Below are 15732 nucleotides of genomic sequence, written 5' to 3'. Positions count from 1 at the left end.
CCTGTAATTTTAAGTGGTGTTTACTAAATAAATAGATGAAGTCACCCAGAAAATAGTTTATGAGTGTAAATTTAATTAAATTCCCTAAGGGAGTATGTACTATTACTCTGTAATTTAACTAAATAATCCTTTTGGGGAAGGAAAAGAACATAAAGCATCATGCAAAAATATGGAAGTTATTAAAATAATGTCTTGATATTATTTAAACTATCTCATTAAAATCATCATTCTTTTTTTTTTTTTGGTCATACTGGGGATTGAACCTAGGGCTTTGTACATGTTAGGCAAGCACTCTACCACTCAGCTATGTCCCCAGTCCAAAATCATTCTTAATAATGACATTTAACTTTTTCTCCTGTCACGGTTGAACTTCTTTGATGTCTTCATTACATGATTACTGTATTTTATCTTGACCATTATTTTCAGTCTTTCCCGTTTTTTTTTTCCCCTCAATTTCTTAGTGTTGACCTTTTTGATGTCCCATTCTTCTTTTGTGTGTGTCCCCGCCCCACTTGCCAAACTCAAGTGATCTTCCTGCTTTAGCCTTTTGAGTCTCTGGGCCTATAGGTGTGTACCACTGGGCTCAGCAGATGGCCTATTTTTGATCTCTCCAACTGAGTACACTGATGTTAGGGGATGGATGCTCTTCTGTTTTTATGATTTTATAGTACTAACTGTATTCCCACAGCTTCTGTTTTTATGTCTGTCTCAGACCTCACTTCTGAGATCCAGAATCATCTGTCTGATGTCCATGGAACAATCTCCTTTGAATCTCTTTTACATAAAATTGAATCCTTGATTGCATGTCTGCTTTAGAAAACAAAACAGAAATCCCACCAGTAGCAGCAACAAAAATCTGGTTCCAACTCCATTCATTCATTGTAAAACATTATTAAGGGCCCTAGGCCAGAATCCTCATACCATCCTTGATTCTTACCTCTTATTTATCCCACATAACCCATCTCTTGAACTTCCCACTTATATACTAATTCTAAAATACATTTCAAATTTTAGCTACTTTTTCTTTTCTCTATTCTTGCAATCTTAATCACATGACCATTATCTATCTTTGGGAACACTGCATTAACTAATAAAAAATTAGTACTTAATACTATATATTAGTATTTAGTATTAATATTAAGTAGCAAGTACTAATTTAACACTAATATTAAATACTAATTTATTTTATTAGTATTTAATATTAGTATTTATTAGTAATTAATACTAATAATTATGTGTTTAATAGTTATTATACGGAATAACAAACTGGGCATAATTTTGTTTTTAGGATTTCAAATTAATTGTAATCAGTAATTTTCAACTCCTAGGGTTCTGAAGTTATAAAAATAAGAGGTAAAACCTCAAGCATAAAAGAAACAGAAGCAAATTCTTAACTAAAAACATTGACTCATTTTCCCCCTCAATAGAACTATATGATGCTTTGAGTATCCAGAGGAGGCAAACCAGAATACTGAGAAATTTTATATCATCTTCTAGTAATTCTATCATTTTATATTTTTAAAAAAATATTTATTTTTTAGCTTTAGGTGGACACAATATCTTTATTTTATTTTTTTTATGTGGTGCTGAGGATCGAACCCAGTGCCTCATGCATGCCAGGCGAGCGCACTACTACTTGAGCCATATCCTCAGCCCCTATCATTTTTTAAAAAAAATATATTTTATTTTAGCTTTTTTTGGTGTAGTTAGACACAATGCCTATATTTTATTTGTTTGTTTATTTATTTATTTATTTTAAAGAGACAGAGAGAGAGAGAGAGAGAGTTTTTTAATATTTATTTTTTAGTTTTCGGTGGACACAACATCTTTATTTTTTATGTGTTGCTGAGGATCGAACCCAGCACCCCGTGCATGCCAGGGGAGCGTGCTACTGCTTGAGCCACATCCCCAGCCCCCCTATCATTTTATTAAGTTATTCAGCATCCTAAAGTGGGAGGAAGAAGAATCCAAATTAATTTGCATATTACATAATACTAGTTAATGTTTTCTTTTTCCAGTTATAAAACTTTATATTAGATGAAAATGAGAGTCAATTTCTCTTTCCTTCCCCTGTCCTCTATTCTCTCTATATCCATATATACCAGTGTATATATATATATATATATATATATATATATATATATATATATATATATATAAATACATGTATATTAGTATTCTAAATAGGGAATTTACTATATTGCTGAGTAAAGAGGTCTCATCCCTCAGAGTGAGAAAGTTGAACTTTACTGAGAGGAGTTTATTCTTTTTTAATATATTTATTTTTTAGTTGTAGTTGGACACAATACCTTTATATTTCTGTGGTGCTGGGGATCGAACCCAGGGCCTCGCACCTGCTAGGTGAGCGCTCCACTACTAAGCCACAACCCCAGCTCCAGGAGTTTATTCTTTTTGTGAGGACGAAGCTGATGCTAAAAGAGGTACAATTGAGGCTAGGCTGAACTATAGATGTTTTCCCTGACAGGGTCCATAATATTCTTATGTTTTTAACCGAACAAGGATAATAAGTAGTATAAATAAAGCATATCTCTATGATTAGTTAACTAATTAGATAATTGTTTAGTTATTCATTCTCAACGGGTGGATGGGGATACCCCTCAGGGGATACTTTTTGGCTTTCAGGGCCAGAGGGTTACTGGTATCCAGTGCATCTTACAGTGCTCAGGATAGCCTCCTCACCAACAGTTATCCAACCAAAAGATTTGTAGTACTGAAGTTGAAAAACTTTTTAGAGTATTTTTTCAACTGATCACATAATGTCATTTTTTTTCAAAATTTTATATAATAAACCTTTAATGGAGGAATAATGGTTATAATAACTCCATGATTTTATCTTTGTAAAAACTTAAATGAATGGAAGCATATTTGTGTGTGCATGGAATAATTTAGGAGAGGAAGGAATCAAGGATGTATGCCTGGTTTCTGCCTTGGACAATTCACCAGGAGGATGTTGGTGACATGTCTGAGATGAGAGAAACAGGTGTGTAGAAAAAGATCTTCAGTTCATATTTTACACTTATAAAATTTGAGGTGCCTAAAAGACATCAAGAAGAAGTCCTGAAGATCAAAACATGGGTATTTAGACATAACCTTAATTTGTAATTTGTTAGTATATATACCTATAATTTGGCCTTGGGATTGGATAAAATCACTCAGTATGATGTATATCTTTAGAAGGAAAGAGTACCTTATGTCATTAACCCTCTGGAACACTAACATTTATAATATGGGTAGAAAAAAATATAACTGAAGAAGTAGCCAGAGAGATAACAGGAAAGGTCTGGAAGAGTAGTCTTCCAAGTCAAGGGAGGAGAATGTTTACACATGAATGGAGTGGTTATTGATATGGAGGCTCTTTGTAATTTTAGTGGATGTGAGAGTGAATAGAAACCAAATTACACTGGGTCAAGAAGTCCATGGTAAGTACAAAATTTAGTTGGGTTGTGGAATTGTGTAAATTTCGTTGTGAAAAATAAAGACAGAAATGGAGGGGAATGTGGGATCATGGGAGGTTTTATTGTATTTTTTAAAGATCAGAGAGAATTCTTCATTGATATTTTGGGAGGGGGTTTACCAGGGATTGAATTTGGGGGTACTCAGCCACTGAGCCACATCCCCAGCCCTATTTTGTATTTTATTTAGAGACAGGGTCTCACTGAGTTGCTTAGCACGACTCTTTTGCTAAGTCTGGCTTTGAATTCTATCCCCCTGCCTCAGCCTCCTGAGCCACAGGGATTACAGGCGTGCGCCACCATGACCCGGTAATATTTGTTTTTTAAGTAGTTGCTTAGGTTCTGAATGATTGAACAAATATTGAAATAGTTCTGTTTATTATTATAGATATTGGTGTATTTATAACACTAAATCACTGTTTTTTTTTTTTTTTCAGATCTTTCCAGAAATCGTTTTACAGAAATTCCTTCTGATGTGTGGTTGTTTGCACCTCTTGAAACATTAAATTTGTATCATAATTGCATCAAAACCATTCCTGAAGCCATTAAAAATCTGCAGATGTTAACATACCTTAACATTAGGTAATGAATTTATTCTTTAAAATAAATTTTGGGTTTTATTATGGTTTTAATTCTTTATAATAAGCAAAGGGATGTGTTTGGTTTGGCTGTGTAGCCTATATTTATCTCAACAATATCTTACTTGAATTTTTTAAAATTATTTTTATTTGCTTATATGTGGTGCTGAGAATTGAACCCAGTGCCTCACACATGCTAGGCAAGTGCTCTACCACTGAGCCACAGCCCTCTTATTGTATTTTTTTAAAATTTTATTTATTTTTAAATTTTAGTTGTAGATGGACCTTTATTTTTTATTTATATGTGGTGCTGAGAATCAAACCCAGTACCTCACACATGCTAGGCAAGCACTCTACCGTTGAGCCACAACCCCAGCCCTTTTATTTGTATTTTTAAAAAAAATTTATTTATTTTTTAATTTTAGTTGTTGATGAACCTTTATTTTTTATTTATATGTGGTGCTGAGAATCAAACCCAGGGCCTCACACATTCAAGGCAGGCACTCTACCACTGAGCCACAACCTAGCCCCATTATTTGTATTGTTTATATGTTCACCTTATTTTGTAGGCTTTTGGTCTTGTCCTTTTAGAGCAGTGCTTCTCAAATACACAGGAATCATCTGGGGATCTTATTAAAAGCAGATTCTAATTCCTTAGATTTGCTGTGGGGCCTGCATTTTTAAAAGGTTTTCTGGTAATGCCCATTTCTGCCTGCTAGTCTTTAGATCTCACAAGTAGCAAGGCTTTAAATCATAAATATTTTTTCAAATCATAGCAGCATGATACACATTTGCTTATATGAATCCATAGTTACAGTGAAACATTATAAAGAATCAGTTCTTAAGTTATTTTTATTACTTTTGTGATTTGTTGCTTCTTCAAGGGTGGATGGATTGGGATGGGAGTATTGGAAAGTTTGGAAGTGGATGATAATTTTTATCCTTAATAAGTGCTTACCATGTGCCAGGCAGTATTCTAAACACTTTACCCATATCATCTCATCTAATGTTCTAACACTGTTTTGAGGTAGGTAATAGTATTATCCCTGCACTACAGAGGAGTAAATTGGGTTAAGCTACTTGCCCAAAGTCTCATGTATGATCATTCCCTCAGTATCTCTGGGGGATTGGTTCCAGAACCTCCCACAACCTCCCATGCTCTAACACTGAGGTACATCCCCAGATCTTTTTATTTCTTATTTTGAGACAGGGTCCTATTAAGTTGCCCAGGCTGGCCTTGAACCTGTGATTCTCTTTGTGTCAGCCTCCAGTGAACCACCATGCCCATTGCTTAAAGTGATTCTTTTATATGGTCCCCGCTGGTGTTCCTGACAGTACACACTATTTTAACTGAAACCACTTTATACTTAAAATGTGAGAGAATAGAACAAATTAAAAAAAAAGAAAAAAAAAGGTGTGAGAGAAGTTTACTTCTGTAGGCATCAGTCATTTGAGTTTCTTCTTTGCATAAGCAGATACTCTTTGGCCTGGCTTAGAATAGATTTCAGGAAAGTGAGATATTTTTATATTTTGTCTTTGTTTTTGTTTCAATTTTTTCTTTTGTGAAAAAAAGCAATTTGCCAAAAAAGTGAATTAAATTTCTGTATTAATATGTATGACATGTCTTAGAATAGTGTTACTGAAAGTTGCTCCAGTTCTATCCTATTTTGACCTCTAAAAGTTGACTTCTAATTTTTGTTTATAGTCACATTCTTTTTTTAAAATTTTTTTAGTTGTAGTTGGACACAACACCTTTATTTATTTATTGTTATATGATGCTGAGGATTGAACCCAAGGCCTCACATATGCGAGGCGAGCGCTCTACCACTGAGCCACAACCCCAGCCCCTATAGTCACAAACATTCTTGACAAACTATATTGAAATAAAACTTGTTTCCTTTGGTTCTCTCTAAAACATGTAGTATAAAAGTGATGATTAGTGACTTATTTGCTATGAAGGAAGTAACCAGATTCTGGAGAAATTTCAATTAACATGCTTCTTAAGGGAAGAAGATAAACTGATTTTTAAAATTTTTTTTGTTGTTTGTTTGTTTTGTTTTGTTTCATTGGCCTGAGGGAGAATTAGAATGAGTTTGCTCTTATTTTCCCATTTATTATTCTATTTTGGTGAAAATGTCTTGGTAAACCTCTGAGGTGATTTTCTTGCAGAAATATCCTTGTGTGCTCCAGGGTGAAAGGTCCCAGACAGACCATTTCACCAAGGAGCCTGCTTGACCCTGACGGTATGAAGGATTGTGACAGGCCCCTAGCGTATCTGACATTCCAGCAGCCTAGCCAGGATTACTAGTTGAGGGGCATTGTCTTTTTTTTTTTTTTTTTTTAAATTTTAAGTCTGCGATGTGTGATTAAAGCCAGTCTAGTGTTTCTGGATGCCCTTTGCAGGGATAAGATGGGGTGAAGGGTCCTTAAAATGCCTTGAAACACTGGGCTTTTGTTGCAATGTATATTGCACAAGATACTAGGTATAGGTCTATAAGTGTTACTTGGAAAAAGAGGAAAAATAATAGCTTATTGCTTGTCAGTGCTTCTTAGTATGTAAATAGAATGGAATCCTCTCTATATATTTTGGTAATGGGATCATTTGGGTCAGTCTGCATCAGCATTTAAGTTTGACCCTAATAGTTGAAGGGCAAGGGTCCTAGAGCCAGATTGCCTGGGACTGAATTCTGACTCTCCCCATTACCAGTTGTGTGACTTTTAGCAGTTTACTTAAGCTCTTTGTGACTTTTTTTTTTTTGTCGTCTATAAAATGGGGATCATAATAGTATCTACCTTCCTAAATTAGGTGATTGTGTTAGTTGAATTAATCCATTTGAGGTTATCTGAACATTGTAAATACTCAATAAATGTTAGTTGTTACATTATAAATGGATCCCAGAAATAGAAATGTATCAACTTTGAGCAGAGGTAAAGGTGCTAATAGCCTGTTCTATTGTAAACTAACAAAGGGAGTAAGTTAGAATTGCAGCATGTTTTTAAAGATACAGTCTTACTCATTCTTTCATAATTTGAACAGAGTACATGCAAATTTATCCTTGGAGCCTTTCCACAGTTAAAGGCTTGGAAGTACTGAATATACTGAAATGATGAGCAAGGTTCTGGCATTCTCTAGCTCAGAAGAATCATTCTGAGTTTTTGAGCACTGATGATATAATAAGGCATTGTCATAGATAGCTACACAAACTTTACAGCAGGACTTACATTTGAGTCTTTGTTACATCTGGGCAAGTCACTTAACAAGTTTTAACCTTCATTTTCTTATTTGTATAATAGAGATAATGCTACCTATTTTGTAGGGTTAATGTGGGGATTAAATAAAACACTGTATGTAAGGAATTTACATATGCCTGATACAAAGTAAGCACTCATTAAATGGTAGTTGTTACTTAGTGAAATTTACTTTCCAGGAAGTTTATTGTTTTTCAACGTAACAGTCAAGTTTCAGACATATTTTCTCATAATGAGACTTCCTTTTCTTTTCAGTCGAAATCTTTTATCAACATTGCCAAAATACTTATTTGATCTTCCCCTTAAAGTTTTGGTCGTCAGTAATAATAAACTGGTATCCATTCCAGAAGAAATTGGAAAGTTAAAAGATTTAATGGAATTGGTGAGTAAAATAGTTAAAAAAATTATATGTAATATACATAATAAATACTGTTACATTTTAGAAGATAAGTTATTTATGTGTGGAATTTCACTGTAATTTTTTAAATGAATAAATTGGTATATGTTTAAATTTACTTTTGTCAAATTATGAGATACTGTGTTGTGTCTCATTTTAGTGCCCAGCCACAAAAAAAAAAAAGCCTAGTTGTTCCTAGCCCTAGTGGGATTAGAAGGCTTCTGAGCTTTAAAAAATAGCTTTTAAATGAATAAGTATTTGTTTTTTCATTTTGTGGACAGTAAAAGTCTTGGGGAAAAGATAAGGTATTTTGTTGTTGCTGTTTTTAAGTTTTTACAGGATTATTGTAGAGCCATAGAGAATGGTGATTAAAGAAGAGAGTACAATGTCTGTAAACAGAATTAACAAAATAACTTTTCCTTTACTTTATGCTCATGTGATTTTATAACTCCTTGGGGACCAAGATAAATGAAAAGAAGCCATTATATTCTGTTGTTTATAGAAATATAGAATAATTTAAAATAATTACCTTGGATAAAATATTTTAGTTCTTAAAGAGCATTGAACTCAGAGAGAAACATAATTGGATTCTTAAAACATTGCTCTATTATCTTACTATCTTTTGGTTCCCCCCATTTCACACAGTGTAACATGCTGATTATTTTGTTTTATCTTGAATAACACTTTTCCAATAAACAGGTATTTTAACGTGTTCTTAAGCATACTTTATTATGTCTAGTGAACCAAAAGTTTTCTTGAGGAACTTATCTACAACTTTATAACGGGAATTTATTGTTAGACTATGATGAACTGAAGTGCTGGGAATTCCTTTTATTTATTCAGAAATACCTGCGTGTCCAATTACAACATAAGGGAACTTCCTTGAATTTCACCTTTGTGTTTTAGAACCATAGAATTGTAAGCATATCAGAGATCTTAAAAGTGAACAGATGTAATTACTCCCTAATGCAGGAATCCCTGATCTATTTAGCACATTTTTGGTGGTGAACAGCTCTGTTTGTGTGTGTCTGAACCACCCCTGGTTTTCTTTTGCAAAACTGTTTGTTAGTAATCTTATTTTGAACCAAACTGAATTCCCCCCATCACTTTTTTCCCATTGGTCCTGGGGTGAGATATAGATACTGACAACCTCTCTTCCCTCAGGTACTTATAACCTGTGTGTGCCTACCTTCTATTTTTCTAAATTATAAGACCTGTTTTTCTATATTATAAACATCCTTATTACTTTTAATCTTTTGTATGACTTTATTTTTAGCAGTTTATACCCTGAAAATACTCCCTTTTGTTAATGGACTCTTAACTTTATATTTTAAAAAAATGAATGGAGATCTAACAAATTCATATTAAAAGAGATGATTACTTTCTTTGACCTGTACACTGTCAGTGTCTTGTAAAGATTATAGAAATATTTTAAGATTTTAGAGCTCTGTAATTTATTTTTCTTCTTTTTTTCTTAATTCAATTTCTGGTCTTATGTTTTAAATTATATTACATGAGATATTTTTTAGATAAATGAAACATGAAAAATATTTAAGATTTTTAGATTTATTCAAGTATTTTAAGGAGAGTATTTAAAATATTCAATACTATTACTTTAGTATAAAATTACTCTTTTTTTTTGTGTGTGTGTGTGGTTTTGGGGAATGAACCCAGGGCCATGTGCATATGAGGCAAACACTCTACCAACTGAGCTGCATCCCCAGACCCTAACATAAAATTAATATAAATTATTATGCCTTAAACTCTCAGAATCAGTAATAACAGATGGGTAGATGGCATTAGGATGAATGGCAGACAATTGTAAATCATATAATGAATTTGTGAGTATTCCCATGGTACTTAGCCACAGGAATGTGGTTATATTCTGTCATTAAAAATCTAGGAAATATTCTTCCCCTTCCCCTCACTTCCTCTTGTATGTACTTTTGTATAACTCTGAGGGTCTCCTTCAATTTCCATGCATTTTCCCTTCTCTCTCCCTTTCCCTCCCACCTCTCATCCCTGTTTAATGTTAATCTTCTTCTCATGCTCTTCGACCCTACTCTGTTCTTAGTTACTCTCCTTATATCAAAGAAGACATTTGGCATTTGTTTTTTAGGGATTGGCTAGCTTCACTTAGCATAATCTGCTCTAATGCCATCCATTTCCCTGTAAATTCTATGATTTTGTCATTTTTTAATGCAGAGTAATACTCCATTGTGTATAAATGCCACATTTTTTTTATCCATTCATCCATTGAAGGGCATCAATAAAAAATAAAAAAAAAAAAAATCTAGGAAATATTCTCTCCAATCCCCCAGCAGAGTATTTTGTGCATTATCCTCTGGAGTAGGTTAATTTCCTATGCTAGGGATTATTTCTTCTAGGAAGTGGCAGCTATGTGTCAGATTTCTATATTGAAATCTTTAGTATCAGACACCTTTGGAAAGAAGCACTAGTATTTATTTTAAACGGTGTTTTCCTAATGCTTTATTGTCCATCATTTGAATAATAGTCTATTCTGAATATAGCAGCCAAGGCCATCCTATCAAAACGTGTCAGATCATGTCATTCCTCTGCTCAAAAGTTTCTGGTTTCTGCCATCTCAGAGTAAAAGTGAAAAGTATATCCCCTACCCACACCCTACTCTCTCCCTTACCCACTTCTCCCAAGTTACCCCAGAATTCTAGCTGTTACTTTTGCATGTCAGATGTGTTCTTCCTAAGGACCTTTACATTTATCATTTTGCCTGGAATTTTCCTTTTTCATATATTAATACTCCTCAAATATCACCTTCTCTGTGAGATGATCTTAATTGTTAATGTCCCTTCCCATTATTAGTAGCACTGCCATTTTCCTTTACCCTGCTTTAAAAAATTTTTAATAGCACTTATCGTCTTCTAGCATATGAAATAATCTACTTCCCTTGCTAGAAAGGAAACTCCATAAGGAACTGTGAGGGCTGAATTTGTTCTTTTTCTTCTGTGTTCCCAGCTCTAGAATAGTGCCTAATAAATAATATTTGATTAAGACTTGTTGAATGAAGATGCCTTAGATATCTTTTGAAAAATGTATGTAGGATACGTTTTCCTAATTATCAGGAGCTTTATTGGATTCTTCCTTATGTGGCTTTAATATTCTTCGGAATTGACATTCCTGAACTTTTTAAAGTTGATAAAACTGAGTGTATATGCCACCCATCTCCTGCCAAGCTAAAATAATTTTCAGTGAAAGCTGGGAATTGGGAGTAATTGTAGTAAAACTTGAATTTCATCTGCAGTATGTCAGGAATGGCTTCTGTCTAAGATCATGTTGCACATTTCCCTTTTTGTTTATGTTGTTGCTGGGACAGGGGTCCTAAGGAGGTTTCTGAAAAGAGAGACAGACCTTAACTCAGGCCCTGAGGGTCCTTGACATCATTGCAAAAGGAATTTAAGGATCAAAGTGAGGCACAGATTGAATTTATTGGAAGAAAGCAGTAGACCCCCTGAGAGACATGGTGGAACGTGGGCGTGAGAGAGGAACATGCTAGCTGCGTCTTAGCTAGGTATATTTACACACATAAGGTCAATAGTACAGGGACATCATCTAAGAGAGTGTTTTTAGTTTTGGTGACTCTACATGTTAACCATTACTGGGATGGTGGTCATTTATTGACATGTTGACCATTAATGAAACAGGCTTTTCCTTCCTTTGTTTTTTGATGTATTTTACTTTGTGAATTTAAACAGTACTATGCTGGTATACCCATAGACAAGGCCTAATAATTGATTTATTAGTGCTGTTTTTGATCAAGGTATATGAAAGGCTCCTTTAAATCTGGTCTTTTAATCTGTGTGAAAGTGAACTTTAAATCTGGACTTTAAATCACAGGCACTCTTTTTTGTCCCGCATGCCTTCTTTCTCCCTATTCTTATGTCTTCTATCCTACCTCAATATAATTATAAGAAAGAGGCGGGAGAGGAGAGCACAGTTAAACCGTTCCTTATTCGCTTATTATGTAAACTTGGTATGTTTTTCTTTAAATCAGGGCTTACATTTTTATTTAACACTGATTTAAATTTCAAGTTTTCTGATCTCCTAGAGTATCTTTGAGTTGTATTGTGAACCATTTGAGCTTGTAACCCCTCATATTTCATAATCCTTTGAAAAAACCAAATTTAGCTAAATTGATCCTGACCATAATCTTGGGTTCTCCAACTTGGATTGTTAACTTTCTTAGCTTTACTTATATGATTATCTCAAATCAACTATAATAATTGACAGATTGTGGCAATGAGAGATAGTTATTAGTATTTTATTTTACCTCTATGTCTGAAGAACACCTGGATCATCCTTACTTCTGGTTTTAGTGGGCAAAGGTTGGTCTTCAGCTGAGATTTTTTGAGAGGTGTACTTAATGTAGTTAATAAGATTTGTTGTTGTTGTTTTTGGTACCAAGGATTGAATCAGGGGCACTTACCACTGAACCACATCCCAGCCTTTTTTTTTGGTATTTTATTTAGTATAGATAGGGTCTCACTAAATTGCTTTGGCCCTCACCAAGTTTCTGAGGCTGGCTTTGAACTTTTGATCCTCCTGCCTCAGCCTCTGGAGCTGCTGGGATTACAGGTGTGCGCCAGATTTTTTTACACAGAAAAATTTTTGTTGACTATGCTAGGTTGACTTCATGGTGTAATATAAATAGGAATCTCCCAGATAAATTAATTTTTAGAGAAATGACATTGGAAGTAACTTCTCCTAGCTATTAATCATATGCTTTAATTTAAAATTGGAATTTATCTGTATTTATTAGTTTATTATGATTTTTTCTTCTTGTTTTCCTTAGGATATTAGCTGCAATGAGATTCAGGTCCTTCCCCAACAAATGGGAAAATTACATTCCCTTAGAGAGCTAAATATAAGAAGAAATAATCTTCATGTATTGCCAGATGGTAAGATGTTCACTATTTTTACTCACATGAATTAGAGAATAACTGTGTAGAATTTAACTTAATTATTTTCATTTCTGAACAGAATTAGGAGATCTTCCCTTAGTCAAGCTGGATTTCTCTTGTAATAAAGTGACCGAAATTCCAGTTTGTTACAGGAAGCTGCATCATTTACAAGTAATAATTTTGGATAACAATCCATTGCAAGTACCACCAGCACAGGTCTGTAATAAAAATATGATACTTGTTTCTTCTCATTTTGTTCATAATTTTTATCTGCTTATTAAGTTTAAAAAACACCAAAATGAGCCAATTTTGTTGTTTAGATACTATTATCTAAAGGAGATTTTCTAAGATGATATTTTTTTCTACTTTGGTAGAAGTTTTAGTGTAGGCTGTAGAATAGCATTTGGAAAACTCAGACATCAGCTTTCTGCTTATAAACTGTTAATTCTGTTTGTTAATGTTGTTTTGCAAAATAGACCTCGAAGTCTCTCTTCCTATTTCATACTCAGGTATGTATCTACTTGGGATTTATTGTGGGATGAATTGTAGCACATTCTTGGCACCGAGAGATGAAATCGTAACAGAAAGAACAAGATACAAGTGAAAAAATTAATTCTGGCCTTTAGTTTAATGAAGATTAAGTCCATGTAGAGTCCACTAAAATGATAAAGAAAAAGCTAAGGCATAAATCCAGAAGGATGAAGAGTATGAAAGGGAACAGTGGAGAAGAGATGTCAACAGAGTTTTGGAAAATGAAAAATAGATGGAACAGTGGTGCCTAGCGCCTCTTATGCTGCATGAGTATCTGTCTGCAGAGCAGATGGCAGTGAAAGAACAGCCCACACTACCTTCAAGCTTTGTGCCCTGGCTCAGGGTTTGCAATTTTCTTCCTACAGAGGTATATTCCATTTATTCCAAAGGGCGTATCTTTTGTAATTCAAATAGCTGGGGTCCTGGTAGTAGCTGTCTTAGCAAATGGGGGAAAACTGTGACCGTGTCAGCTGTCGGGGAAATCAGCAAGAAGCAGGTTGATTTACTGTGCAAACCTGGAAGTGGCACAAGTATTGATCATAACATGTAACTCTGAATATAGGATGAGGGACTGAATGTCTAAGGCAGTGATCTCCAGTAGAACTTTCTGAATGATGGAAATGTTCTGTAATCTGTGCTATCCAGTACTGTAACCACTTGCTACAAGTGGATTTTTAAAAAATACTTTGTTTTGTTTTTGGTGCTGGTATTAGATTTAGGCCCTTGCACGTGCTAAGCATGTACTCTGACACTGAATGATTGGAATATGATTAACGTCACTAAGGAACCAAATTTGTACTTATTTCATTTTGATTTATTTAGTTGGAATTTCATTAGCTACATGTGGCTAGTGGCTACTATATTTTACACCACAGGTCTAAAATTTACGCCCTCAGATTCTTGCCCTTAGTCCCATAACTACATGACTACCCCTCACTTGCCGCAGCAGAAGTCTAGAATTTACCTTGAGCAGGTAGATCCTTAGATATTTTTCCTTAGTGCAGAGGCCAAATGATTCACTCCTTCCCTCAGCAGAAGCCTGAAATTTGTATAATATTTAGAAAAATGCTGCCCATTATTGCTTTCCATGGTGATTGAAATGTTCTGTATTTGTACTGTCCAATATGGTAGCCACCGTGACAATTGAGTATTTGCAAGTATATAGAGTGACAGAAAACTGAATTTTTAGTTTTATTTCAATTTGATTTAAATTTGAATAGCCACATGTGGCTAGTAGCTACCATATTGAATAGCACAACTATTAAGAAAACCAGAGTCAGTGGCACCAAGTGTTACCAACCCCGAAAATCATATTTACGTGCCTGATATGCAGCAAACATTGAATACTAGTGCTTGGAATAGAGAAAGTTTAATCAAGAAGGTACAAACCCAAAGGTTGGTGAACAGGACCTCAAATTCCTCTTTTCCCTAGCAAGCACGATTATGGGATATTTAAGGGAGAAGGACACAGAAGGTGGAGCCCAGGGAAGAAGTTGATAGTTTTAGAAGTTTTTAATAAAATCAAGAATTTTAGACTTCTTTTAAAAATATTTTTATTAGTTATTGATGGACCTTTATTTATTTATATGTGGTGCTGAGACTCAAACCCAGTGCCTTGCACATGCTAGGCAAGCACTCTACCACTGAGCCACAATCACAGCCCCAAAGTTTTAGACTTCTTGGTGGATCATCTGGTGGATCATTGAGCAACCTATGTTTCTGCAAATCAAGTTTGTAAATCAGACTATGACGTCCTTCCTTCATTCTCTGTAGCAAAGATAACAAAGTTAGCAATTGATAGTTATAGGAATGGGAATAGGGGGTCTGGTCAGATTGACCAGAGGAAGGAAAGTGTGTGCTCCACTTGGCTTTTTAAAATTTGATCCAAGGAGGGTAGAATCCTATAAGTGAAAAAAAAAAGTTACTAATTTTGTTATGGGGACTCAGTCATACAGGTACAGCTATAGGCAGAAGTGAGACCCTATGCTGAAAACAGTGAATGCTTGCATGCTAAATGTCAGGAACCTACAGTAGACTTCAACTACTTGGATCCTGGAATGCCCAGAGCCTGTCTTGTATATTTGAGTCAGGACTGAAACATTTCTTCTGTAATAAACTGATTGAACCAGGAGAAAAGACTTATCTATACACTGATCTTTTAGTGTTACCTGATGAAATGACCAGTCCCCGTTTGATTACCAGATAGATGGAAGCTTACAAGTAAATTTCCCCCATGTACCTGGAGCTTCCAGTTGGCTTTTTAATGCTTCGCTCTTGAAAATGAACAGATAGCCAAAGATCACTAAACATTTCAGGAATAATTTCAAAGATGAAAGATAGACCAAAACACTGAAAGCCTTCCACTGAAGCAAATGAGGACTTATTAAATGTTTTTGCATTGTAGATATCCAGAAATATTTGTTAACCATATATCCTGTGAGGGGTTAATATCTAAATTATATAAGGAATTTAAGTAACAGTAGGAGGAAAAAAAAACAATTTAAAAATGGGCAAAGGACGTGAATAGATTTTTTTTCTAAAGGAGACATGCAAATGGACAAGAACTA

General features: G+C 34.5%; 1 protein-coding gene across 4 annotated transcripts in view; it reads left to right on the top strand.

Annotated features, from left to right (window-relative positions):
• Window positions 1-15732, top strand: part of Lrch2 (leucine rich repeats and calponin homology domain containing 2) — a 103054-nt gene that overhangs the window by 20486 nt on the left and 66836 nt on the right. For all 4 annotated transcript variants that reach the window (XM_071606314.1, XM_071606313.1, XM_027932322.3 and 1 more), the window contains exons 2-5: window positions 3911-4055; window positions 7556-7682; window positions 12526-12631; window positions 12714-12850. In XM_071606314.1, coding sequence (XP_071462415.1) covers window positions 3911-4055; window positions 7556-7682; window positions 12526-12631; window positions 12714-12850 — 515 coding nt within the window. The remainder of the gene's footprint in view (window positions 1-3910; window positions 4056-7555; window positions 7683-12525; window positions 12632-12713; window positions 12851-15732) is intronic.

The sequence above is a fragment of the Marmota flaviventris genome, chromosome X (assembly GCF_047511675.1).
Source record: "Marmota flaviventris isolate mMarFla1 chromosome X, mMarFla1.hap1, whole genome shotgun sequence".
NCBI classification, from domain to species: domain Eukaryota; kingdom Metazoa; phylum Chordata; class Mammalia; order Rodentia; family Sciuridae; genus Marmota; species Marmota flaviventris.
Note: the sequence above shows the minus strand (reverse complement) of the source record. Positions and strands in the feature narration are given on the sequence as shown.